The 26556-nt window shown below is 65.4% G+C and overlaps 1 protein-coding gene across 4 annotated transcripts in view; it reads right to left on the bottom strand.

Annotated features, from left to right (window-relative positions):
• Positions 1 to 1898: 1898 nt before the first annotated feature.
• Positions 1899 to 26556, bottom strand: part of AJAP1 (adherens junctions associated protein 1) — a 66319-nt gene continuing 41661 nt past the window's right edge. For all 4 annotated transcript variants that reach the window (XM_084873237.1, XM_084873236.1, XM_084873238.1 and 1 more), the window contains 4 exons: positions 10541 to 10628; positions 6992 to 7234; positions 6693 to 6822; positions 1899 to 2922 (listed from right to left, as the gene is read on the bottom strand). In XM_084873237.1, the coding sequence (XP_084729363.1) occupies positions 6750 to 6822; positions 6992 to 7234; positions 10541 to 10628 (404 nt within the window). In that variant the 3' untranslated portion in view covers positions 1899 to 2922; positions 6693 to 6749. The remainder of the gene's footprint in view (positions 2923 to 6692; positions 6823 to 6991; positions 7235 to 10540; positions 10629 to 26556) is intronic.

Here is a 26556-nt window from a genome sequence, read left to right as displayed (position 1 = left end):
GAGCGAGGACGGCCGGACGGCCCAGAGCCCGGGCTCGGAGTCTCCCCACCGTGACCTCAGGCTGGCGGGGGAGGCGGGGCGATGGCCCCGTGGGTGCGGAGGTGCACGGACAGGGGAGGGGGAGGGTGTCAGTCACGGGCCCCCCGATGGCGTGTGCTGATGCCACTGAGAAATGGAACCTCAGGAGACCCCGCCCGGCTGTGCACGCTGCCCGCCCCGGCCCAGCACAGCCCCGGCTCCTCTGCCAGAGACGGGCCGGCCTGGCCTCCTGGTCCGCGAGGATCACAGACCAAACAGGGAAGCAGCAGAAGAGGGGGCCGGCCCGGCCGGGTGCTCAGGGGCTGAGCATCAACCTAGGGACCAGGAGGTCAGGGCTCCATTCCCCGTCAGGGCACCTGCCCAGGTTGTGGGCTCCATCCCCAGGAGGGGGTGTGCAGGAGGCAGCCTACTGATGATGATCCTCTCATCACTGAAGTCTCTCTCTCTCCCTCTCCTTTCCTCTCTGAAATCAATAAAATATATATATACACCAGTAGCCCTGCGCATGAATCCGTGCTCCAGTAGCTCCCTGTGGGGCCTGGCCGCTCCGAGCCCGCTGCCCAGAGGCCCATCCTCGGCCGGGCACGGAACACTTGCTAGTTGCCGCAGTGACGAAGCAAGCATTCTGCCAGGCCGCTCATGCCACCCGCTCTCAGTGGCTGCCCCCCCGGAACTGGGGGACTCTGGCAGAGCTGAGAGGACTGGGCGCCCGCCATCTTGTGGCTAAGGGTGCCGCCATCTTTGTGACTGAGTGATGGCTAATTTGCATATTGCCCTTTTATTAGATAGGATGTCCTATATAATAAAGAGCAAATATGCTAATTAGACTGGACAGCAGAAGGACCGTCCAGACGACCCGCTCTGGGGGCTGAGCCCGTGGGACAGGAAGCCGTCCTGGCCGTGGTCAAGCACCTCCCATGAGCACTCGGAACTTGTAAACAAAAGTGTTTGCAGCGGAGTTTCAGTCAGGTGGAAAGGACAGCAGGTGCGTGAGGATTGGGAGGGGCTGAGCCTACACGTGGACGTGACCACAGGAGGAGGGATCCCCAGACCAGGCCAGCTGCCCTGCACCAGAGGGCCTCCGGTGGGCCGGGGACCCTGGTCGGTACTTACCCAGGTGTATCAGAGGGGACCTGGGCTCCGGAGGGATCAGGGTGTCACCAGCCCAGCCAGTGAGTGGGGAGAGGTTCACGGTCGGCCTGACTGCTAACCTTTTACCCAGATTGGTGTGTGCACGCCCTCCTGGTGAAATCCATTTGTCCGTGGGCCACTTATAGGAGAGAAGCCACACACACACACACACACACACACACACACGGGATTTGGGCAAGTCCTCTCATGGAAGAGGTCCTCTGATGGTGCCCCAGCTCCCACAGCTCCCCCTACTGGCAGCAAGCTGGGCACCGGCACCTTTAGAGGTGTGGCTTGCGAGGGTGCCCCCGCCAGGGCCAGGGCAGGCTCTGCATGGCTGTGGGTTGGGATCCGTGAACAGGCTTCGGTGTGGGGTCCTATTTCCACCGGGAAGCCACATGTGGAAATCGTGGACCGCCACACACACACACACACACACACACACACGCAACAATGGGAACCCAGTGGCCCTGTGTTTGCTGTGGCCTCCCCCCGAGACTCAGGGTCACCCCTGGGCTCCAGCGAGAGCCGGCGGCCTCTGCCCACGCATGTGCGGGGAAGGCACAGAGCGCGCCCGGGCGTGGCTCACGCGGGAGCAGCCCTGGCCCCGCCCACGGAGGACGCATCTCGTTTTCCAACCACCTGGGCCCGCCGCCACTGCCCAGCCCTGCTCCGACACACGCACGCACACGTGGTAAGGATGCAGCCTTTCACGTCTGGAGCTGGAAAAGCCTTTAATTGGGTCTACGCTTGGAGAACACCGGGATGGCCAAGACCCGCCCCCGCCCGAGGCGCGCCCGGGCCCGGGGCAGCGGCTGCTACGGAAATACCCACATGGCTCTTGGTAGCTTCTTCCAACGGTCAGGTAGAAAACGGTAACATGACGTGTGTGCGTATATATACGTCTATATAGATGTATGTATATAAAACCACGGCCTTCCTTCCTCACCCGGCCAGAGGGGCGCACCGCGTGCCGGGGGCCTCTCACCCACCACCGGCAAACGCGGGGCGTGCCACTGGGGGGCCCGTGGGCCAAGGAGGGGGTCCCCCAGGACGGTGGCAATGAGGGACCCGGACCCCTCAGACTGCGTGTCCAGTATATGCATATATATATATGTGCGCGTATACATGTGTGTGTGTGTGTGTGTGTGTGGGTGGGTGTGTGCAAGGTAGAAAACACCAGTGTATCCCGTCCGTACTAAGCAGGTTACATAAATCAGGTTTGGTGACCGGTTAACACTTGTTTTTTTAAAAAGGAACATCGAAGATATTCAAAAAATTGCTACAGTACAAAAAAGTGTGTGTGTGCGCGTGTGTGTGTTTATATAGTTATATACACCGACATTCCCCAGAAACACGGCTCTCAGAAGGGGTGCCCACGCCAGCGTCCTGCGAGGCTCCCACGCGGGCGGGCGCCGCGGCTGGGCGTCCGCCAGGCCCCCGGGCCCCACATGGCACATATTGGTATTGTTGGCACAGTCAGCGTCGTGGCAGCGCCCGCGTCCCGGGGCGTCCCGCCTCCGCGCTGGGCCCGCTGCCCGGCTCCGGTCCGCCCGGCGTCTCCGCCCTCGGCCTCCGGGTGGCGGCAGGGCAGCCCGTGGGCGCGAGCTTCTCTATAAAAATATATTTGGCCTCTAGCGTCCGTCCTGCTGGAGCCCCCCGGCCGGGCCGCGGGTGCGGGGCCTCCCGCCGACAGTCCGGTTTGAGGGTTGGAAGTGGGATTGAGTTTTGTACAGGTCCTCCCACGGGATCCTGTGCGGGAAGAAGACAAGAGGCGGTTACGTGGCGGCGGGCGGAGGGCCAGCCTGTCCCTGTGCTCCCGGCTGACGGCCACCCGTGTCCTCAGGACAGGAGGGTGCCCGCCGGCCCGGACACACCCAGAACCCCAGGTGGGAAGGGGGCCCGGGCCCTCGATCATCACGGAAGCCACAGAGAAGCCGGGTCAGCTCCCGGCCAGGAGGGTCAGGGCTCCGCATGGTCACCCAGCCGGCTGGGGACTGAGGCGTCCCGGGCACGCTCAGGCCTCCTCCAGCTCCTCCCCTCCTCCAGCTCCTCCCCTCCTCCAGCTCCTCCCCTCCAGGGCCGAGTGCGGGCCCGTCCTCGCCTGCGGGGGCACCGGGGTTCGGTGGTCCGCTGCTCTGCTGGCCCCCTCGGAGGGGTTTTGGGGAGCAGCGGAAACCACCCACTGGGCCCCCAGGGGTGACCTTGCTGGGGAGAGGCGGCCAGGGCAGCGGGCCACAAAGACGTGGCAGGTGCTACCCAGCAGGGTGAGTGCCTCGGAAGATGGGCCCACAGCCCCCCTGCCTTGGACAAACCCCAGAGCTGTGACCCTGCAGAGCTTGGGAGGACCTGAAGGGGCCGGGCACCCAGGAGGGAAGGACGGAGGGCCTTTTGGAAGACGGACAGAGGGCCACTGGGGGGCAGGAGCCTCTTTCTAACCCATAGGCATCTGCTGCTACCCAACATTAGAGAGAGAGAGAGAGAGAGAGAGAGAGAGAGAGAGAGAGAGAGAGAGAGAGAGAGGGAGGGAGGGAGAGAGGGAGAGAGAGGAGAGAGAGAAAGCGGACATGCTAACCCTGAGCCTTAACTTGCTATTTTTGCTATTCTAAGAGCAGTGCTGGCTTCCTCGCCCTGCAGTGGCTTTGTTTGGTTGGACCATCAGCCGCTACACCAGAAGGTTGCAGGTTCGATTCCCAGTCAGCGCACACACCTAGGTTGTGGCTTTGATCCCTAGTTGGGGTACATACAGGAAGCAACTGATCAATGTTTCTCTCTCCCTCCCTCTCTCTCTCTCCAATCAATAAAAACACATCCTTGAGTGAGAATTAAAAAATAAATAAAAGCAGGGCGGGCTTCCTGCAGAGATGAGTGGGTTCCTGCACCCCCAGCAGGCCTGGAGGCAGGCTGGAGCCTGCACCCGCCCCTCCGGGCCTGGCTGTTCCTGCAAAACCCTGCTGTGCGCTCAGCTCAGGGGGGGACTCGGAGTTTCTGCTCCGGAGGCTCCGCTGCTGAGCCCCAGCTGGGCACCGACCCCGAGAGGGACTAGGGAGGGACAGGCAGCCCAGACAGAAGCCTGAACCCCAACACCCCGACACCCCGGCCGGAGAAGGTCACCTGGGACAGGGCGTCCCCACAGGAAGCCATGTGCTGCCCTGTGACCCGAGAGTTGGGGACCCAGGGTCAACTCTGACTCGGCTAATCCGACCCCACTGGCTCCACGCCACGGACGGGTGGGTCACGGGCTAAGGACCGGCGTCTGCTTTTGTAAAACCGGGAGGACAGAGAGCCTGGCCGCGGGGTGATCCACCCCGGGCAGGGCTGCTCCCCGCCGGGCCCCGCTGGGCTCTCTCAGGGAGAATGGGCTCCTGAGGGTCTGAGTGCCCCTTCCAGGGACAGAGTGGCCGACCGGCCGTGTTTGGGGGACAGAAGGTCAGGGCTCCGGTGGTTTGGAAGTAACAATCCCCAGGACGGGTCACTCCGGGGCTTCGGGGACCTCCGCCACGTCCCAGGCTCCGGCTGGGTGGAGCGGCCCTCGAAGGGAATGGAGTGGTCTGGGCGCTGAGGGGTTTTCTGACGATGACTGTATGAAAAGTGACAGGAAATGAGCCAAGGGCCGCCCCGGGCCTGAGTCTGAGGCCGCCGTCCTGGGCGCGGGAAAGGCCGTGGTGTCCTCTCGTCCTGCCGGGCATCCGGACGAGCTGGCCGCGCGGAGCCAGCCTGAGGCGTCCGGGCCAGGCTCCAGGGGCCCATCTCAGAGGCCGAATCCGGGGACAGGGCGACACTGCCGGTCTGGGAACCCTGCCACCTCTGGGGCGTCGCCGACCACCCGCCTGCAGGGGGCGCCCTGGGCCCCGTCTGGGTCCCCGACGTGCAGTGGGTCCGTGGGAGCGGACAGAGGGGTGGTGACAAACGGACCCATCTTCCTAGAAAATGTGTTTGCTGAGGCTTCGCGGTGAGGCCGTAGGCGAACACCCCGCCCCCCCCCCCCCCCCCCGCCCCCCGCCTCCCGCCCGGCTCCAGGACCTTCATTACAGCCTCCGTGGGAACTGCTGTTTGTGTAAGGGTGACAGCACCCGGTAAACCTGAGCCCTCCTCCCGCGGCCCTCGCCGAGGCGCATGTCCAGGCATTCATTACGGGAATCGGGGCGCCTCGGGCCCGAATGCGCGGCTCCCGGTGAGCCATCAGCGGCTGCCGGGCACAGGGCACAGAATCCTGAGGCGTCCATCAGGGCTAACAAGGCGCCTCCCTCCCCCCCGCCCAGCTCTCGCCTGCGGAAAGGGGAACCGGGGTGGCCCGATAGAGCCACGGCTTCGGCCCGCAGGCCGGAGGCTGAGGGGGCAGGCGCCCTGCGGTCCTGGGGGCACTTCTCCCCTCACCTCCCCGCCGTCCGCAGCCAGTGGGGGGCGGTCTCCGGACAGGGGGCGTCCCCTCCTGTAAGCCGGGCTTTCCCAAAATAGCTCCCTGGGCACCGTCGGGGAGGGGGGCCATCACCTTGAGGCTGGGGGTCTGGGGTGACCTGCCCACCCCCACAGCCGGACTCGATGGATCCTCTCTCCCCCCACTGGGGGACAGAGAGTGCCCTAAACTGCACCTGCAGCCGACATTCCTGAGCACCTACCCGGGCACCTGACATGGACTGTGCACTGAACCGCCAGGCAGCACCTGCCCGATACCCTGAGCCCCCGATTCCTAGGTCCCTAGGCCCCTGATCACGGGCCTTACATGAAACCACCAATCAGAGCACGCCGAGCGAGCGCCCTAAGCCCCGTCCCTTCCCGTTCCTCCCCTCCAAGGCGCCTTCACCCTGCCCTTGTGCGCCCTTCCTGCGGGAGGCAGCCCGGCAGGTCCTGCCTGACCTCGGGCACGTCACGTGACCACCCTCTGGAAAGGGGGCGCTGGGAGGATGGAGGGAGTTTGCAGAAACAAAGAGCGCTCCTGTGAGCAGCTATGTGAATGTCTATGTGAGGGAACCATCCCCGGGGCAGGCGCTACCTGCAGCCAAAGGCGGGCGTGCCTCCGTGGGTGTGTGGCCCGCAGCCAGGGCGGCCGGGGTGGGGGGTTGGGGGGCGGTTCCTGGGACAGGCTGGACCCTCCGTTCGTGAGCGAGGCCCCCGGCTGGTCTGGCTGCAGCCAAGGGAGCCCCCGTGGCCCTGAGGAGGGGTCTCCCCGAGGCAGACAGGGCGCAGGCGTCCGAGGGCTGGGCCACGCGGTGCCTTCAGCCTTGAACCTGCCGCTTAGCCACTGCCCTCACGGCCGCCTGTCCAGGCATCGGCGCCAGAGCTAATGTCCCCGCCATGCAGGCCCAGCCGCGGTGGCCTCCAGGGGGAGGGACGGACATGGACAGAAACAGCTCCGGTGAGGGGTCGGGGTGCCTCAGTTACCCTCCCCCCCCCCACACACACACACTCTGGGATGAGGGGGCCTTGCTCACAGGGCAGCGGGGAGCCCACAGCCCAGCCCTGCCAGATGCTCAGAGACGTCACGGACGGTGGGGGGGAGGTAGGGGCTGAGCGGCACCTACCGTGACACAGACACGCGGCGTCTGCCCCGCCCCAGGAGGTAAAAAAGGCTTGGCCAGTCAGCAGGAGATCTCGAACCACTTCTCAGACACGAAGGCCACGGGGATGAGGTGCCGATCCGAGGAGGAGGGTCTGCGGACGGGAAGGCGCGGGTTTGATGGCTGGGCCGGGCCGACAGGGGGTCGGGGGGCAGGCCCTTGCTTTTGCTGGACCCTCAGGGTCCCCCCACCCGGTCCGCAGCCCCGTCCGCAGCCCCGGGACCTCACTGCGCCCAGGAGCCGGCAGGGCGGGCGGAGCTCACCGGTTCCCGTTGAACGTGGACTTGTACTCGCCCACGGAGCGCAGCGTGTCGTCGGTGTAGGCGGGCACGGCGGCGCGCACGCACTCGTGGGAGCACTGCAGGCCCTCGCCGTAGGCCGTGAAGATGTCCAGGCTGCTGGGCACGCGCGGCGGCGGGAAGTCCGTCAGGTTCTGGCAGCTCTCCTCCTGCTGGGCCAGCTTCCGCGGGCGGCCGTTCCGCCGCGGGTTCCCGCTCTGCGCGCAGCTGGGGGCACAGGGGTGTGGGCCGGGGGACCAAGGGGCACCCAGCCCCAGCCCCGGCCCCCGCCGTGGCTCCAGCGCTCGCCACACCCCATCTCCACTGAGCAGCGACTCCCAGGCCCTCAGATCAACCGCCATCCAGCCATCAGCTCTTTTTTAAGAATAAAATTTGAATTTTAAACGTGTCCGATATCACTCTCGCTGATCTGGCTCAGTGGATAGAGCATCAGCCTGGGGGCTCAAGGGCCCTGAGTTTGATTCCTGGACAGGGCACAGGCCAGGGCTGTGGGTTCAATCCCCAGTAGAGGGTATGCAGGAGGCAGCTGATCAATGATTCTCTCTCATCATGGATGTTTCTCTCTCTCTCCCTCTCCCTTCCTCTCTGACATAAAAAAATATATATATTTTTCAATGTGTCTGATTTTGCAGGGAGGACTAGGAGGTGAGGGTTGAGCCTTCACTGATCCCCTGTGCCCCCTGTCCACCTTCACTGACCCCTGCATCCCCTGTCGGCCTTCACTGACCCCCTGTACCCCCTGTCCGCCTTCACTGACCCCTGTTCCCCCCTGTCCGCCTTCACTGATCCCCTGTTCCCCCCTGTCCACCTTCACTGACCCCTGTGCCCCCCTGTCCACCTTCACTGATCCCCTGTTCCCCCCGTCCGCCTTCACTCACCCCCCCTGTGCTCCCTGTCCGCCTTCACTGACCCCTGTGCCCCCCTGTCCGCCTTCACTGACCCCTGTGCCCCCTGTCCGCCTTCACTGACCCCTGTGCCCCCTGTCCGCCTTCACTGACCCCTGTGCTCCCTGTCTGCCTTCGCTGACCCCCTGTGCCCCCCTGTCCGCCTTCACTGACCCCTGTGCCCCCTGTCCGCCTTCACTGACCCCTGTGCCCCCTGTCCGCCTTCACTGACCCCTGTGCCCCCTGTCCGCCTTCACTGACCCCTGTGCTCCCTGTCTGCCTTCGCTGACCCCCTGTGCCCCCCTGTCCGCCTTCACTGACCCCTGTGCCCCCTGTCCGCCTTCACTGACCCCTGTGCCCCCTGTCCGCCTTCACTGACCCCTGTGCTCCCTGTCTGCCTTCGCTGACCCCCTGTGCCCCCCTGTCCGCCTTCACTGACCCCTGTGCCCCCTGTCCGCCTTCACTGACCCCTGTGCCCCCTGTCCGCCTTCACTGACCCCTGTGCCCCTGTCCGCCTTCACTGACCCCTGTGCCCCCCTGTCTGCCTTCACTCACCCCCCTGTGCCCCCCTGTCCGCCTTCACTCACCCCCCTGTGCCCCCTGTCCGCCTTCACTCACCCCCCTGTGCCCCCCTGTCCGCCTTCACTGACCCCCTGTGCCCCCTGTCCGCCTTCACTGACCCCCTGTGCCCCCTGTCCGCCTTCACTGACCCCCCTGTGCCCCCTGTCCGCCTTCACTCACCCCCCTGTGCCCCCTGTCCGCCTTCACTCACCCCTGTGCCCCCTGTCCGCCTTCACTGACCCCTGTGCCCCCTGTCCGCCTTCACTGACCCCTGTGCCCCCCTGTCCGCCTTCACTCACCCCCCTGTGCCCCCTGTCCGCCTTCACTGACCCCTGTGCCCCCTGTCCGCCTTCACTCACCCCCCTGTGCCCCCTGTCCGCCTTCACTCACCCCCCTGTGCCCCCTGTCCGCCTTCACTGACTCCTGTGCCCCCTGTCCGCCTTCACTCACCCCCCTGTGCCCCCTGTCCGCCTTCACTCACCCCCCTGTGCCCCTGTCCGCCTTCGCTGACCCCTGTGCCCCCTGTCCGCCTTCACTCACCCCCCGTGACCCCCTGTCCGCCTTCGCTGACCCCTGTGCCCCCTGTCCGCCTTCACTCACCCCCCTGTGCCCCCTATCCGCCTTCGCTGACCCCTGGGCCCCCCTGTCCGCCTTCACTCACCCTCCTGTGCCCCCTGTCCGCCTTCGCTGACCCCTGTGCCCCCTGTCCGCCTTCACTCACCCCCCTGTGCCCCCTATCCGCCTTCGCTGACCCCTGTGCCCCCTGTCCGCCTTCGCTGCCCTGAAAACCAGCTTTCTAGCAACTTCCGCTTGTGGAGGCGGGGCACTCCCCCCACAGCCCTGTGGCGTCTGCGCCAGCAGGGGGCATTGGGGAGTCACCCTGGAGGAAGCTGGTGCGGGAGGAGCACGTTGGCGCGGGAGGGGCTGCGGGCGGACGGATCACCGGCAGCTCCCGCTTCCAGGGGGGCAGGTGTGTGCACAGTGAGGCCGACCTCACAACAGGCCATTTCCCGGAGGAAAGCGGCAGACAGGCCCGGGGCACAGCGGTCACCGGACTCACCGAGGCGGCCGCGGAGGAGGGAGGGTGAGGAGGCTGGGCCAGCCCGGGCACCGGGCGCCCGGACAGCGAGGCCAGGGGGCCGGCGAGGCCAGCACAGCCGCTGCCCAGGCCGACGCGGGAAATGAAGGGGAGGGCGGGGGCCCAGTGTGTGACTCGGTGGTTGAGACGTCCTGGCTGGCGTCCCGGTCCGGGCACTGCCGGGTGGAGGTTCAATGCCGGGAGGGGCGTGCAGGAGGCAGCTGGTCAGTGACATTCCTCTCGTATTGATGTGTCTCTCTTATCAGTGTCCCTCTCTTTCTATCCCTCTCCTTTACTCTCTCTAAAACCCTCTCTCTGACACCTGTACCCTGCGTGGGCACCCAAAGGCACTGGCTCCGGGGAAAAGGGTGCAGAGAGGCAGTGCCTGCTGCCTGGGCAGGTGCCGCTCTCAGCCAGCCTGCGGGATGGGCTGTGGGATGGGGCTGCGGGATGGGGCTGCGGGATGGGCTGTGGGATGGGGCTGTGGGATGGGGCTGTGGGATAGGGTGTGGGATGGGGCTGTGGGATGGGGCTGTGGGATGGGGCTGTGGGATGGGGCTGTGGGATAGGGTGTGGGATGTGTGGGATGGGGTGTGGGATGGGGTGTGGGATGGGGCTGTGGGATGGGGTGTGGGATGGGGTGTGGGATGGGGGTGTGGGATGGGGGTGTGGGATGGGGTGTGGGATGGGGGTGTGGGATGGGGCTGTGGGATGGGGGTGTGGGATGGGGTGTGGGATGGGGTGTGGGATGGGGGTGTGGGATGGGCTGTGGGATGGGCTGTGGGATGGGGTGTGGGATGGGCTGTGGGATGGGCTGTGGGATGGGGCTGTGGGATGGGGCTGCAGAATGAGAGGGGCCCGGGCCTGGCACAGAGAAACAGCCCCCCGGCTGAGGCCTGCCGCCAGGGGGAGAAGTAGGATCATTTGTGTGCACCTCCCCCCGGGACGCCCACACCTCCATTTCCAGAGGAGAAGGGCGGGGACCCTTACCAGTTTTTTAAGACAAGAGTTGTGATCAGAGCAGCGATGACCATGATGAGGGAGACGGTGATGGTGACGATCTGATGGACAGCCAGACCTGGGAACAGAGAGGGGGAGGGGAGATATGAGACAGGGTCACGTGATGAAGGGGTCCAGCCGGGGGCACACCGACCTGCCCTGTCCATAGGGCACCAGCGCCAGGTCCTGTCTGTGAGCGTCTGCCCGCGCCCCCAGGGGGCCGCGGGGATGGCTGAGTGGGGGCCACACAGGCCCCAGGCCCCACCACCACACCCGGGGCCGGCAGGGGCCGTGGGCGCCAGGGCTGCCCTCGCCCCGAGTCCAGGGAGGGGCGCCCCAGCCCCTCTCCTTCCCAGAGCCCCTCCAGTCGGTGGTGGGGGCCTGGCTGGCCCCCCGCACCTGCAGAGCCCTCCCCTGGGCAGTGAGCCCTGGCTGGGCCAGTCCTGGAGCTGAGCCCCGGGCGGGCGGCCTGCACGTGGGGCAGACCCGACGGACGCAAGAGGAGCTGGGAGGCCCAAGACTTAGCAGGGAGCGGGGAGGCGGCCGGGCAAGCTGGGGACAGCTGGATCCTGGGAAACGTCTCCCGCTTTCCAGACTTCACTCCAGCAGGCGCACTGGCTGCTGGGGCGTCAGGGAACCAGAGGTCCCAGTGGGGGCTCTGGGGTCGCCCTGCTGTGTGTGCCTGGGGGAGGGGGGCAGAGAGGCCGGCCCCTCCAGAGCCAGGGCAGCCAGAGCCCCGGCCACGCGCCCCACCTGCAGATGCCAGAGGAGGGGAGTTCTGTCCTGTCCCTCTGCCCCCGCCCCCCTTCCGCCCCCCCAGGGAGAACCTTACTCACCTGGCCTCAGGTGACACAGGCCCCGAGGGGCAGCGAGAGCCTGCGGGTGTGGGCACACCCCCATGAGGTGCTGGTGCGCGCCCTTCCACCTGAGACCTGTGAGCCCGTCTCTCCCCACGCCTGGCACCCAGTCCTGAGGTCCCTTTTTGCAGAGCCCCCCTTCCCCGCACCCACCACACCCCAGGAACCCGACCCAGCAGGCCCCGCGGGGAGGGCCACGCGTGTGCGGTCCCGGCGGAGGGCGGCAGAATGCAAGATTTCTCTGGCGGCCTCCCAAGGTCACGGTCTCACAGCAGATGTTACCTCTCCACTGGGCATCTGGGTACAGTCCTCGAGGGGATTGCTGGGAAATAACTCCGAGCTGGCATAACCGGGACACGACTCTCTCTCCCGCCGGCCCCTCTTCCGTCTGCCGGGGGCGGTGCCTCGCCGGGCACCGAGCGGAAAGCTGGGCCTCACTCCCTCCTTCTTTTGTGACCCAGGAGCAGGAATGGAGCACCTGCGGCCCCGGCAGTGCCAGCTCTCAGCCCCCAGCCGCGTGCCACCCTCCGGCGCAGCCGCCCGGGGCCCATTATTTATAGTGGCAGCTCTCACTGCCGTACACCGGTGCCCAATTTAGGCACATCTGTGAGACAGCGGGCTCTGCTCCGGGCCTGCCAAGTCCGCCTGCCAATTGGGTAAGCTTTCTGCCATATGGACCACCCGCACCGCAGCAGCGATGGAGTGCCCCCGGCCCCCGTGATCCTGTCTGCTCACCAGTTCCCTTAGACGCGAGGGAGACACGCTGGCAGAGGGGACCGAACAGGATGCCAGTTTAACGGACGAGCAGGGAGGATGGCAGCTGTCTCCCCTCACCCTCCAGCCACACACGCCCTCCGGCCCAATGGAGAGACCGCCCCGCTGTCTTCGAAAGTAGGAGCTCATCCCGTGTCTGTACTTCCTGTGACGGGACGGAAGCTCCTGATGATGATGATGGTGATCATGATGGTGATGATGGTGATTATGGTGATGATGATGATGATGATGATGGTAATGGTGATGGTGATGGTGGTAATGATGATTGTGATGACAGTGACAATAATTTTGGTGGAGATGATGATGGTGATGGTTGTGCTAACATTGGAGGGGATGATGGTGATGATGATGGTGGTGGTGGTGGTGGTGATGATGGTGATGATGATAGTACTAATGATGATGATGCTGGTTATGGTGGTTAAATTGTGATCGTGGTGATGGTGGTGATGGTGGTGGTGGTGGTGGTGGTGGTGATGGTGGTGGTGGTGATGATGGTGATGATGTTGGTGATAGTGATGGTGGTGGTGGTGGTGATGGTGAAGGTGATGATGGTAATGATGCTGGTAATGGTGATGGTAGTGGTGGTGCTGGTGATGATGGTGATGGTGGTGATGGTGATGGTGGTGGTGATGGTGGTAATATTGATGATGATGAAAGTGGTGACCAACTGGAGGTGATGATGATGGTGATGATGCTGGTCCCAGGCCCGCTCAGTATGTGACTCACCCAGTAGGTGTGTGTTATACCATTTAACCTCGGCAACCTCTCAAAGGCAAACACTGTCCTCCTACATGGAAGGGGAAATGTCTGGGCAGGTCAGTGTGAGTCCCTGGGCTCCCTTCAGGTCTCACAGTGTGTATGCTTCTGGCGCAGACTTAATCTCAGCTTTGGCTTTCACCAAAACCAGCACTGCCTCCCCTACATTCCCGGGGCGGACGAGCTTCTGAATCATGAAGGCAAGTATTTCAGTCTCACCACTCCCCCCAGCCTCACCCCTTCCTCCAGCCTCACCCCTTCCTCCAGCCTCACCTCTTCCTGCAGCCTCACCCCTTCCTCCAGCCTCACCCCTCCCCCGCCCCCGCCCACCCCCCAGCAGACCGCTCTGGAGTGCTCCAGGGCCAAAGCCCCTCAGCCACTGGCAGGTCACAGCCCAGCCCCATGGCAAGATCCGGGTCTGTTTCTGGGGCCGAACCCGCCCTCCTGGACGCCGATGGAGGTGGTGACAGGAAGACACACTGAGGGAAGGAGCCCACAGGAGCTGGGGACGGGCTCAGGTACGAGGCAGGCCAGGCGGAGGCGCTGAGGGTCCCCTCACAGAGCAGAGCGCCCAGCGTCCATCCCCAGGGGCCTCCCTGCGGAGGCCCAGGCGCGGCCAGATTTAGACCCTCAACCTGTCACAGGGGGACCGCTCTGCTGGGCGGCGTGTCTGCCACAGCCACGTCCTCGGGAGGGAAGGTCCGGGAGCAGCTGCGTCGCAGTTGTTCAGCCCCCGCCGTTCCCCTGTGGGCGAGGACCGGAAGCAGCCGGCCCCCCTCAGGCGGAGGCAGGAACCTGAGGTGCAGGGGGATTGTTGGCTCCAGGAAAATCCTGCCCCCAACTCAGCACTAAGAACGGAAACCCATCGTTAGCCTGAGGCCCTTCCCTCCCCGTCAGCACAGGCTGGCTGCCTTTCGAGGTTTCCACTGTCAAGGTGATTTCAAAGGCAGCTACAGCCTCTACCTTATTTTTTAAAGTATTTTTTATTGATTTCAGAAAGGAAGGGAGAAGGAGAGAGACAGAGACATCCATGATGAGAGAGAATTATTGATGGGCTGCCTCCTGCATGCCCCACTCCGGGCTTTGAGCCCATAGCCCCGGGACTGTGCCCAGACCGGGAATCAAACTGGGAATCAAACCGGGAATCAAACCGGAACCGCTAGGTTCATAGGTGGACGCTCACCCACTGAGCCCGTGGCCGGGCACAGCCTCTATCCACCGAGCGGGGCCAAGCCACCCGCGCCGGGCACTCGCCCACCTGGGCTGTCCCCGCGAAGCCAGCTGTGGGCGAGCTGTCCCTGGGGGTGACCCTCTCCCAGGATGGCCTGGTTAGACAGGAGTCCCGATCTTTGGAGACCGGAACTCGGGGGAGGTTCCAGCCAACCGCCTCAGGAGTGTTCCAGCCGCAGCCGCTCCGCGTCCTCCGTGAAGGCGGGAGGAAACGGCATCTTTTGAAAGTCAGGAACGCTCAGCTCACAAGATGGCTGTCCGGGGACCTCACCCCACCGCCTGTGATGGGGATGCCCCGCCCCACACAACTCTCAGCGTCCCTCCCTCCCCGCTCCTCCCTCTCCACTGCAAACCGTGTGCCCTCCAGTCAGGGCTCTGGGGGGATCCATCCTGCAGGGGGGACACCGGTCCCATAAACCCTCTGACCCTGGGCAGGCCGACTCCGGGGCGGACCCGGGCCCACTGCCAGGAGGGCTGGGTGCGGGAGACAATGAGGTCACCTTGAGAGCGTGTCCACTCTATGCCCCCAGGAAAGGAAACATACAGCTGCCCTCTCCCCCTTCAAGGTCAACATTCACCCCGTCTTCCAAGTGTTTGCAGTTCAGACCCGGTCCCCGGGCAGCCGCACGCCAGGTGGGGCTCCCACTCCCTCCCACAGACAGGTGCTCCGTTCCCGCTAACCCAGGGCTCTGCTCCGGTAATTGCCACCATATCCCAGTGTGCGGGGACCAGCTGCCGCCGGGCCATAAATCATGGGGCCCGGGATGAGGGATGGGGACAGAGGGGCTCTGCTGGCCGTATTTGCGGGGGTTTGTCATAAGATCGGGCCCCAAAGAGTGGGGGACGAGCCGTCCACCTCGGGGTCTGGACAGTGTTTGATGCAACGCAGGGGATCCAACGTGGACCACAGTCCCCTGCAAAGGCCAACGCGCCCCACGCCTCCTTGTCCAGCCGGAGGGATGGAGGGGGAAGGGGGCTTCTGGCAGGTGCCCTTGGGAAGGAGGGACCACGGCCCGAGCATCGGCTGAGGCCAAGGCCGGCGCTGCTGTGCCAGGAGCTCAGGCTCCCGCACAGGACGCCATGCGCCGGGGGTAGGGACGGGGACGGGGACGGGGACCAGGGGCGGAAGGGTCAGGGACGGCTTCTGGATTTCAGACTTGGGAGGTGACACAGAAGCCACGCCCTTTCCGCAGAGGCTGAGCGGCTCCACTGCACGTCCAGGAGGGGCCGCCTCGGGGACAGGGTGGGGCTCCCGGCATCCACAGCAGGACAGGCAGGAGGCCAGCCCCACCGTCCAGAGGACACGCACATGTTCACGCACACATGCACGTGTGCACACCAGCATGCATGCACACCCGCCCACAAGGCGCACGCATGCGCACATAGGTGCACGCACGCTGAGTTTACTGCTCATCTCGTTTAAGAACTGCAGATAAGGCTGCTGTGTTCGCAGTGGTAATGGCCCGTGTCCTCCCGCCTCTTCCAGCGGCCGGGAACATCTGACAGAGGGCCGGGGCCGGAGGGGGTGCCGGGCGGCGGCTGGCGTGCCGGTGTCACCGGGCCAGGCCCCGGGAACAGGCTGTCACCGGGACTCGGGCCCAGGTGCCAGCTGAGCCCGTGACCGCATTACTCACTGTTGAGACGGAGTCTATATTTAGCCCTGAAAACGGTGAACGGATCAGAGGGCCAAGCTAAGGGGAAGGCTCCCCCACAGTGCCCGCGGCCCCGCTCCTCCGCCCGGACACGCCTGTCTGCAGGCGAGGAGCCTGGTGCAGCCTCCGACCGGCTGGCGCACAGTAGGGCGCACAGTAGGTGTGCAGAGCGGCGGCCCTCAGCCTGGTTAGCAGAGGCTCTGGCCCATCCTGGGGCAGGACAGCCGGGCTGGCGTGCAGGCTCAGTGAGGGCCCTGACACGGCCAGGCAGCTGGAGGCTGGGGCGCAGAGCAGGCTGGGGGGGTGCACACTTCCCCTCGGGCTCTCAGCACCTAAAGGCTCGGGGGGCTTGGGAACAGAACCGCTAACTCTCACAGCCACCATCATATTAACAACAACAGACAGACAAATAGATGCACCAAACGGTCCCACTACCCCGGCCCAGCCAATGGCGTGCGTGGCCCTCCTGCTGCCCTAGGGGGTCCCCTTCCCCCAGGATGGGTGGTGATGAGGCTCCGGGCTGTCCCTGCCCACCCCAGCTCCCAGGGAGCCCCTGCCTGCCGCCGCCAGCCACCTGAGGGAGGGCCTCGCCCACCGGGACTGGCCTCTCCCCGCAGCGTGCCCAGGGCTGCGGCCCTCAGGGGGAGGAAGGGGGCAGGTGGCCTTGGGCTCTGTCCTTGCCACCACCGGGAGGGCAGGGAGGAGGGCCCAGGGGTGGGGCCAGGGCCGGTGGCTCCGGGTGGAAGAGGCAAGCCGACAGGAAGACGGAGGCTTGTGCTTTGCTGGGGGCGGGGAGGGGTGTGAGACACCCAGTCCCTGCTGGGGGGACGGCCCCTCGGAGGGGAGCAGGAGAAACGGGAGCGGGCGGTGTGCAGTGCAGCGTGGGACTCAGAACGGGGCGCCCCGGCTCGGGAACAGAGAGCCATTGTGCTGCCGCCCCCAGAGCCGCAGTCTCGGGGTGCGGAGGCAGGCGGGGGCCGCAGGGCGGAGCCGGGCTACACCCGGAGGAGGACGGCCCGGGAACCCGGCGCCCAGCTCCGTCTGCACGGCCCACCGGCTGCAGAGCCGCCCCCTGCACAGGGCCGGCGCTCAAAGTTTAGGCTTCTGGCCCCATCTCCATGGCAACCCGTGGCAGCAGACAATGGGTGGGGCTGCACCCAGCGAGGCTCTGCCTGCGGGCACGGGCACCCACATTGCAGACGACCTTCCCGTGTGAGGAGGTGCCCCCTCTGATTCTTCCCCATGCACTTCCAAGTGCCACCAGGCCCCGTGAGCCCCGGGAGTACAGAGACAGACACAGACGGGGCGGGGGCCGGGGCTGCAGCCAGCACACAGGTTTCTCCCGACAGCGTTTCCCGCACAGGGGCCGGCACGGAACACAGGACCGCCAGGCCCAGCGGGGACAGGCCAGCGTGCAACCCCCAGAGCGACACCAGACGGAGAGGGAGCCTGGCGGCCTTTCTCCCCACCCTCTGCGCTCCCGGGTGCCGGGAGCGCCCAGCCCGGCGGCCATCCTTCATCCCCGGCTGCTGGAGGGGTGGTCCAGCCGGAGGAGGCAGGGAGCCCCGAGCGTCCCCTCAGACCCCTTCTCCAGGCCGAGCGGAGCTTTATTATTTTTTAATCAAAGCACCAGACCTGCCATGCCCTGTAGTCCAGGCTGAGGGTGTGGGTGGTAAGCCCCCCTCCCCCCCCACCCCCGCAAGGCCCGGAGAGAGGCCGCAGGCGGGAATGGAAAAGCAAACGGAGGAGCCGAGCGCCTGCTCACAGGGAGAAGGGCCGGAACCAGCGCCCACAGCCGCCATGGGTGCTGCTGGCCGGGAGCGGGGTGCCAAACCATGAATACGGGTAACCGCCTCCCAGCCAGTGGGCAAACCATCCCTGGGGCATCGCCGAGACTGTGTGTCCCTGAGAGACACTGTTCCATTGCTCCGATCTCTGCCTCCGTCACTCAGCGTGACTGCGTGTGAGGGCTGGGGTGGTTTCCTCCGGGAAGGGGACCAGCAGCGAGCTGCACGGGGCCTCCGCCCTCCTTCCTCCAGGGATTCCTCCTGGGAGGCAATGACCTTGGCCCCAACGGGGGGCTGCAGGAGGGGACTGGACCCCGGGCCCCTCGAGAACTGCACAGCCCAGCATCCAGGCCGGTCACCCTGCCCTGTCCTGTGTCCCCATAAATTACCGGGTTCTACTTCCTGTCCCACTGCCTGGGGGCCTACTGCCGTGGTGCCAACCCTTCTGCCTGGCCTGAAAGCAGAATATGTCTTTGTGTGGGCAGGGTGTGTGCACGTGTGTGCACCTGTGGGTGCTGTGAACGTACAGCTGGGAGTGCTGGTGTGTGGGCACAAGCGTGCACATGTGTGTGCCATTTTTGTGTGTGCATGGGGCTGTAGGTGCAGCGTGTGTCTATGTGCAGACCGGCCCGTCTCTTCCTCGCGAGGCCTCCGGGGGGCGCTCGGAACCACGCGCTCCGACAGAGCTCAATAATTGCTCTGCTGATTGATTCATTGACCTTGGGCCAATCACTTCACTCCGCTTGCTCGTCTGCCAGAGGGAACGTGCATGAGAGCCCTTTACAAATCACGCAGCATTGAGCAGACGTGAGGATTCGGCTGGAGGCAGGGACGGAGGCAGGGCTCGGCGGCCGGGGAGCCGGGGCTCCTGGCTCTGGACCCACAGGCAGAGCCGCAGCCCGTGCTGGGAGCCTGCCCGCGGCCCAGGGCGATGACTCAGGCCCTCGAAGGCCAATCTGGTCCCCACGCTCCCGCCCCTGGGGTCACAGTGACATTGACGGAAGGCTGTGTGCCTCTGCCTGTCTCTGCGCTCTCCTCCCTCCTATCAGCCCTGTCACCTGCCCCCGCTGTCCACACAGACCCCTGCCCCCCCATCGCGTCCCCCCACCGTCCCAATGGCCATCGCCGCGTCCTGGGGGCTCTGGCTCTGCGCTGACCCCCGGACACACCTTCTCCACAATGACATCACTGGAACCGACAACCATATCACCGGGACTGAGCAGCACCGGGCCCCGCCGGTCAGGAGGCCATCGCTCCCGGCCAGGGAGAGTCGGTAAGCCAGGGTTCAGTCTTGGCAAGACCTCCTGCCGGCGGGGTGAGCCAGGCTGACCTTCACTTTGCACGTCCGCCCCAGCAGCACGGAGCGCTGACGGGTTCAGGTCAAAATGTACCAGATGAGCCCCTGGGGGGGACCGGAGAGGGAGCAGTTAGAAAACCAGCCAGGCCCACGTGGTCGCAAGCTCCTGGCAGAGCCTCCGCTTTTATCTGATCGCTCACGGCTGGATGAATGGGTGAATGAATGAGTGAATGAGTAAATGAATGAGTGAATAAATGAATGTGAGTGAATGGATGAGTGGTGACCTTGGCAGTGTCGAAGGTCACAGAACCCCCAGGCATTCTGCAGAGTGCCCCTCAGTTTGGGGAGGAAAGGCGTGAGTGGGCGCTGTGCTGTCGGGGACTCCTTGTGGGCCCCTGGGGACCCCGGGCCCAGAGGGCGTCAGCCACGTGTCCCCGCCACCCTGTCCGGGCCCGCTATGTGCGACCAGTGCTTCCTGTGGGAACCAGCATCTGCGGAAGGTCCCTTTCCGGGTGGTAATTCGAGGGGTGACGTCTCGTTCCTCGCAGCTTTCACCCCCTTTTCCTCTGCCGGTTTCCTGGCCTGAGTGTCACTGTGACGGCGGCCGCCACGCTGATGCCACCATTTCTCTGCCACCAAGGAGAGCCCCCTCCCGTCTCTGTGTTCACCAGGGGCTCCTTCCGGAGGTTTTCCACGCGGGGGCCCGCGAACCTCTAGGACACGCCACAGCCGACGGTGCGGGCCGGGGCTGGCCTGCCCCTGAGACGGCCACGTAAGCACGGGGCAGCGGCCGGCAGGTGGGTGAGCCTCAGGCCGCCTGCCGCGGCGGCAGAGGGGGACGTGTCTCTTCGGCGGTGGAATGTCAGTCACGCGGGTGTGCGCCGCGGGCGAGGAGGGCAGAGGCTGCCGGGTGATGCGGCTGCTTCGTGTTTGCATCTGGAGCGGCCCCCCCCGGGGCAGCGGGAGCCTCCTGGCGCCCGCGGTGCCCCATCGCGCCCTCGCTTCCTGGGAAACAGGACGTCCCAGGACCGGAGTGTTCCCCGGGCTCAGCCCTGGCACCGCCCCCTCTGCCAGGAGCCCTGGTCCCTCAGGGGACAGACCTGGACACGGGGCCGCATGCCTGGCCGCTCGCGGTCCCGGTGCTGGGCCCCGGGCCTCTCAGCCGGAGAGCCGGGAGGCATCTCTGGCCGTCAGGTGGGAAGCCCTGCCTCTGTGCCCGGCCCTCTGACGCGGATTGAATCGTGTCTGCCCTGGAGGCCATGTCTGCTGAGACCTCAGCCTGTAGCTGCATTTGGAAAAGTGGGATGAAGCTGAGGTTACACCGGAGGAGGCTGGGCCCTGCACCCCATGACCGGGTCCTCCTGCAAAGAGGAGAGGCCGCACGGACACACAGGGAGGTGCAGACGGAGGCAGAGACCGGAGTGATGCGGCCACAAGCCAAGGAATGCTAGCAGCCACCAGAGGCTGGAGGAGGCAGGAAGGACCCCACACACACACACACACACACAACCGCGAGGGCCTCCAGTGGGAGCTCGGCTCTGCCCACGCCTGAGACGCGCCCGGCCCGAACAGAGAGACTAGATTGCTGTTGTTTCAGGTCCTTCTGTCTGTGACACATGTAAACACACCGCCCCCTGGAAACCAATAGAACCCCCAACCCAACCTACCCCCTCGGGTCAGTCTAGCGGCCCCTCCCCACGCGGCCTCCTCCTCCCCAGGAACCGGCTCTCGTGTGCGTCTGCTCATCGGCTCGCTCCCTCCCCCGTGAAAGGCTGAGCTCGCAACCCCACCAGCCACCGCCCTGCTCCCGTGTCACCCGCATGGCCACCGGCACCCTGCCTGCAGCCGAGGAAACCCTGTCTTTGCAGGTGTCGGTCTGACAGCTCCCCGGGGTCAGGACCCCAGAGAGTGTCGCTGCCTTCCGTGCTGCCGAGGAGGGCGGCCCGGCCAGGAGGAGACGCTGATCTCCTACAGTCCCAGCTGCCAGAGCCCCCAGTTTTGTTTTGTTTTTCTTGTTATTGTTGGGGTTTTTTTGGTAGCCCTCACCCAAGGGTGTTTTCCATTGATTTTTAGGGAGAGGGAAAGAGAGAGAAACATCGATGTGAGAGAAACACATCCATTGGTGGCCTGCACACGCCCCGCCCAGGGCTTGGGCTGGGGAGGAGCCTGTACGTGTGCCCTTGACCGGAATCGAACCCGGGACCCTTTGGTCTGCAGGTCGACGCTCTATCCACTGAGCCAAACCCGCTAGGGCTGGTTTTTTAATTTTAGAAGACTTCGGTAAAAAATGCACATCACTCAGAGTTTCACCACGGTCAGCGTACGGCCAGCAGCGTTAGCACGTCCCCTGGCTGTGCAAATGTCCCCCGAGCTTCACCTTGCGGAACTGGAGCTGTCCCCTTTAAACAGTACCCCCCGCCCTCCGTTCCCTCAGCACCCCCAGAACCTGCCGCCCAGCCCTCTGCTCTCTGCCGAGGAGCCCATGGCGCCGGGAGCCCGTGGGCGGAGAGAGCAGGCCTGGCGGCGGCGCTGGCCTCCCTGGGCGGGTGTTCGCGTCCATCCTGCTGCGGCGTGTGGCGGGTCCCCCCTGTTTTAAGGCCCAATAACATCCCATCGGCGGACGGGCCACAGCTCACCCGCTCGGCTACCGACGCACCTGGCTGCTGCCCTGGTGGCCACTGTGGTTGTGTGAGTGGCGGGTGTGACGGAGGGGTACAAGTGCCTGCGCCCCAGTTTCAGCTCTTTAGGGGATCAGCCCTGTCACACCCTCTCCTCTCCGAGAGGTCTGTCCAGGTCTGTCCCCTGAGCTCCAGGAGGATGCTGAGCCCCCTCTGAGGACACAGCGGGTGAGCCTGGGAGGTGTGTGCACCGGGGTCTCCCCCCACCCCCCAGCAGACACCGGGCGCAGGGACACAGCAGGCTCTGGGGGAGGCAGAAGTAGGTGTGCGTGAGCTCACACGCACCGCGAAGCCAGGGGTGTGCAGCCTCCGCCACGCCCAGCCCCGCAGACCGAAACCCACAGGCAAAGGGGCAGCACCGGCCCAGAGCCGCCCCCCCCCCCTCGGCTCAGACCGGGCTGTAAACGTCTGCTCCGAGGGCCCCGTGCGGGGAGGGACGCGGCACACTCCAGCCGCGGCTGTGAGCGCCAGCCAACAGGACGCGGGAGAAGAGAAATGTAAATTGATCCCTGCCCCCTGGGAGCCGGCTTCAGAATCTGTTCAGAATCAAATTAACTTCCTGACTTATTTCCCCCAAAAGCGGGAAGGCAGCAAGGAGACCTGGGCTCGCGCTCAGGGGGAGACACAGGCCGTTTCCCGCTGGCTTCCGGGCCTGGACCCGGGCATCGGGGTGGACGGAAGGTCCAGCCTGCCCTGGAGGAACCCGCTCTCCTGGGGGCAGCCCCCCGCCCGTGGCCAAGGGACGAGAGCCCGGTTCACTCCCCGGATGTGCAGCGGCTGGGAGACCCCAGGGCCTGGCCCCGCAGACCAGGCAAATCCTTCCTTCGCCCCCACCATGTCCTGCCTCTCCCCCCACCCCATCCCGCCTCCCATCCACACTCCAGGCTGCCCCGCCGGCTTCCACCTGCCTGTCCCCCTCCTGGGCCCTGGCCAGTGAGCTCAGGCCCCGCTGTGTCCACCATGGGTGCCCAGGGCTGTGGACGCTCAGGGGCCCAGGGCCACGGCTCTGCAGCCACGCAGACTCCCTAACGCCTTTTAGCCGGAACTGTAAGTAACTTTTTAAAATACCGTAAACCCGCAGGGCGGTGGAGAGGACGGAAAACACCCTCTGTGAGGGCTACAAAAAAATTAAAACAGAACCCCGGGGCTCTGGCAGCTTCGGACGGTAGGAGATCAGTGGTCCCCTCCTGGCCCGGCCGCCATCCTCGGCAGCATCGAAGGCAGAGACACTGTCTGGGGTCCTGACCCCGGGGAGCTGTCAGATTGGCCCCTGCAAAGACAGGGCCCAGGTAGCATTCCCATGTCATCCCCGAAACCGGGTTCAGGTCCCGGTGGCCCCCTGTACGCTGTGTGACTTGGGCCGGCCCCGTCACCTCTCTGTGCTGCTGGTTCCGCCTCCGCCGAGTGAGCATCAGAGAGGAGTCTGTCTCGCAGGGCGGCCGTGCGCCTCGTAGGACTTAACCCCGTCCGGCCTGCCCCGTGGTGAGTGCCCAGTACACGTCCTCGTTCACGTGGAGCCGGGAACGGATCGGACGCCCCTCCCGCACATTTCCCGGGGCCGCCGAGCGTGGCTTCCTCCTGAGAGGCAGCATCTGAGCCCTCGTCCTCCCAGAGCAGCGCGGGGTCAGACTGCGGGCCTGGGACGGAGCGGTCAGGGTCAGGGTCCGGATCGAAGGGCCTTTCAGATCGCTCCTGCTCCGTCCGGCCGAGCCAGGTCGATGCCGGGGCGTGCCGGCTCAGACGGGAGCACGGCAGGCCCGGCGGCCGTGCAGACCTCACGTGGCTCCCGGCTCGCCGGCTGGCTCCCCTGCCGCGGCTCCTTTGATCCACATTTCATAAGGGCATCTCGCCCTAGAATCATGAGCGCAGAAATCAGAGCGAGAACCTTCCGTGTTCTATTTCTGGCTCTGACACCGACGACGCGGGTGGGCAGGTCAGAACTCCAGAAGTTTCTCTATCCCTGGGAGACAGCACGAGGCACCGGGGCCTCCCCCTGCCCCTGCCCCTGCCCCTGCCCGGGGGACCCTCCCGGCTCTCCCACAGCACCTCCCCCCATCCTGTCCCTTGGGGTCAGCGACGGCAGCGCCGGGACAGGGCAGGCAGCTGCTCGCACAGCGCACCGGGTTCCCACGGCCGCGTGCTGCCTGAGGACTGAGGACTGGCTGAGGCCACCCACTGGCCTGGCGGCGAAGGTCCCAGCTCCTCCCACAGAGACGGCATGGAATAGCTGATGGTGGATGGATGAATGGATGAATGGATGGATGGATGAATGAATAGATGGAAGGATGAATGGATGGATGGATGGATGGAAGGATGGATGGATGGAAGGATGGATGGATGAATGGATAGATGGAAGGATGGAAGGATAGATGGATGGATGGATGGATGGAAGGATGGATGGATGGAAGGATGGATGGATGAATGGATAGATGGAAGGATGGAAGGATGGATGGATGGATGGATGGATGGATGGATGGATAGATTGAAGGATGAATGGATGGATGGATGGAAGGATGGATGGATGAATGGATAGATGGATGGATGAATGGATGGATGGAAGGAAGGATGGATGGATGGATGGATGGATGGATGAATGAATGGATAGATGAATGGATGGATGGAAGGATGGATGAATGGAAGGAAGGAAGGAAGGAAGGAAGGAAGGAAGGAAGGAAGGAAGGAAGGAAGGATGGATGGATGAGCAAACAGCATCCTCTTGGGCAGCATCCCTATGGCGTGCCCGGCTTTGGACACAGGGCTTAGAGAAGATCCTGCAGCCGCGGGGACAGAGCACATGGCCCTCAAGCCTCAGGGGACAGGCTTCCGGAGGGGACCATGGCACATCCACGAAAATAAGTCAGGGGAAGCCCCAGCCAGTCCCGAGGGGCCTGCCCTTCCCGGGTCAGCTCGGCAGGAGCAGAGGAAAAGCGGGGGCCACAGCCCAGGCTGCCACATCCCCGAGGGAGGAAGGCTGGGTCCGCCGTGCTCAGCAGTAAGGAGGGGCTGCAGGAATGGTCACACCCAGATCATGTCCGAAGGCCGCCTGGACGGAGGGCCACCGCTGACACGCGTGCACCTGAGCGTCCCGTGTGCTGGCCTGGCCTGTGCGCCCGCTGCTCTGCCCGCTGCTCTGCCCGCTGCTCTGCCCCCTGCTCTGCACAGCCGCACGGGCACGTGGGACCATGGGACGTGGGAATCGGGGTGCTGCCTCCCTCAGAGCGAGCACAGGAGGCTGCGTGGGCCCAGCGCTGCCTGGATGCGCCTGGGGTGACAGTCACCCCACGCCCGGGCACGGCAGCAGGTGGCCCCTCTCCTCCCTGCCTCCTCCTCCACCAGGACGAGGGAACGTCCCGGGAACGTTCCGGAAACACCTGTTCTCGTGGGGGAAGAGCCCCTCCTCCCCCGAAGGCCTTGCTCTCGTGGGGCCCACAGGCCTCCTGCTGGCGTGTCCCCGGAGAAGAGAGAAGCGGCACCTGACGGGCGGTGGGTGAACCCTGTCCCACCCCGCTCCTGTGAGGTGACCTTCCAGAGGGTGTGTGGGCAGGGCAGTCAGGGTAAAGCCGGGCCACAGACACGGGGAGGCGTTTCCTAAAGGGTGATCCGAGGAACCCCATCCCGGTCAGTTCTCCACACTCGGGGTTCTGCGGCCACACGAGTTTGAGAAACACTGCATGGCCTGTGTGGGCAGCCACGTCTCCATGGCAACGGCTCCTCTCATCTCAGGAGACCTGCCCACCTGTGCCCACCTCGTCCCGCAGACATTCTGCTCCTCAGGGGCCGGCGGCCCTGGCTGGCTCCCGGGGACATTCAGGCCACAGGGCTCAGGTGACTGGGCCTGAGTCCTGGGTCGGCCACTGACACCGTCGCCAGGGGAGCTCACGGCACGTGCCCTCCCTGGGCGGGGTCACGTGGCACGGCCCTGAGCCGGGCACAGGGGACCGGGGACGGGATGGGAGCTCAGCTCACCCTCTGGGGCAGGAGTGTCCGAGGAGCAGGGGAGGGTGTGTGCCGGGCGCTCAGCAGGGGAGGGGCAGGGAGGCTTCAACCAGCCTGAGAGGGCCCCCCTCCTCACCCCACATGCACCGACCCACCCACCTGCCACCATCACGGCTCTGCCTGCCTGCTGGACCGGGGTGCCCTCCTGACAAAGGCTTTTGGGGACCCTTCCCTCAGGCTGTGTCTGGAGCCCAAGGCAGGCAGGTGGGCAGCTCCCCGCTTTCCTCTGGGCCGCCTCGCTCACCTGCACCCCAGGCTCCCTCCCACAGGGCCCAGGGCAGGGGGGGAGGGCGTGGCCTAGTGCCCAGGGCGAGTGGGAGGAGCCTGGGCTCAGTCCTGGCTGAGGACATGTGATCCTGTCCCCATCCATCCACTGTGGGGGAGGGGGAGGACCGGAGGGGGACAGAGGAGGGGCCCCCACTCGGAGGAGGGAGGGAGGAGCCTGAGCCTTCTGGGATAAGCTCCTGAGGGTCCCCTCTGTCCCTCCCCCCCCAGGCTGCCAGGTTCCCGGTCCAGGAGCCAGGCTGGCGGGGCCTCTCTCAGGGCGTGAGGGGGTTTTGGGGTGACAATGACGGAGGGCCCGAAGGATGAAAGGGGGAAACCACCAGGTGGGGAGTGGCCACACGAGTGACCTGAGCGCTCAGGGTACCCTGAGGAATAAACCTCCCTGTCCCCCGTCACCGTCCTGGCTCTGGCGCCCTCCCCCCTACCACCACCCCATGCCTGCCTGTAGGAGCCTGGGGTAGGGCAGGGCAGCTTAGAGGCTGCTTTCCCTTGAGAATCAGCCGGCGCATGGCCGGGCAGCACCAACTCCTGGACAATGGCCTGGGCCCCGGCGGGTCCTCCACCCGGTGGCGGCATCGGAGGCTGCGGGACTGTGGCCTGGCCTCCCGGGGCCTGGCCTCCCGGGGCCTGGCATCCCGGGGCTCACGGCCACCGCCCTCCCTGTGTCAGCCGCCACTGCCGGAGGCACCGGTCCT

Source organism: Pipistrellus hanaki, assembly GCF_964339955.1.
Source record: "Pipistrellus hanaki genome assembly, chromosome: 2".
In the NCBI taxonomy this organism is placed as follows: Eukaryota; Metazoa; Chordata; class Mammalia; order Chiroptera; family Vespertilionidae; genus Pipistrellus; species Pipistrellus hanaki.
Note: the sequence above shows the minus strand (reverse complement) of the source record. Positions and strands in the feature narration are given on the sequence as shown.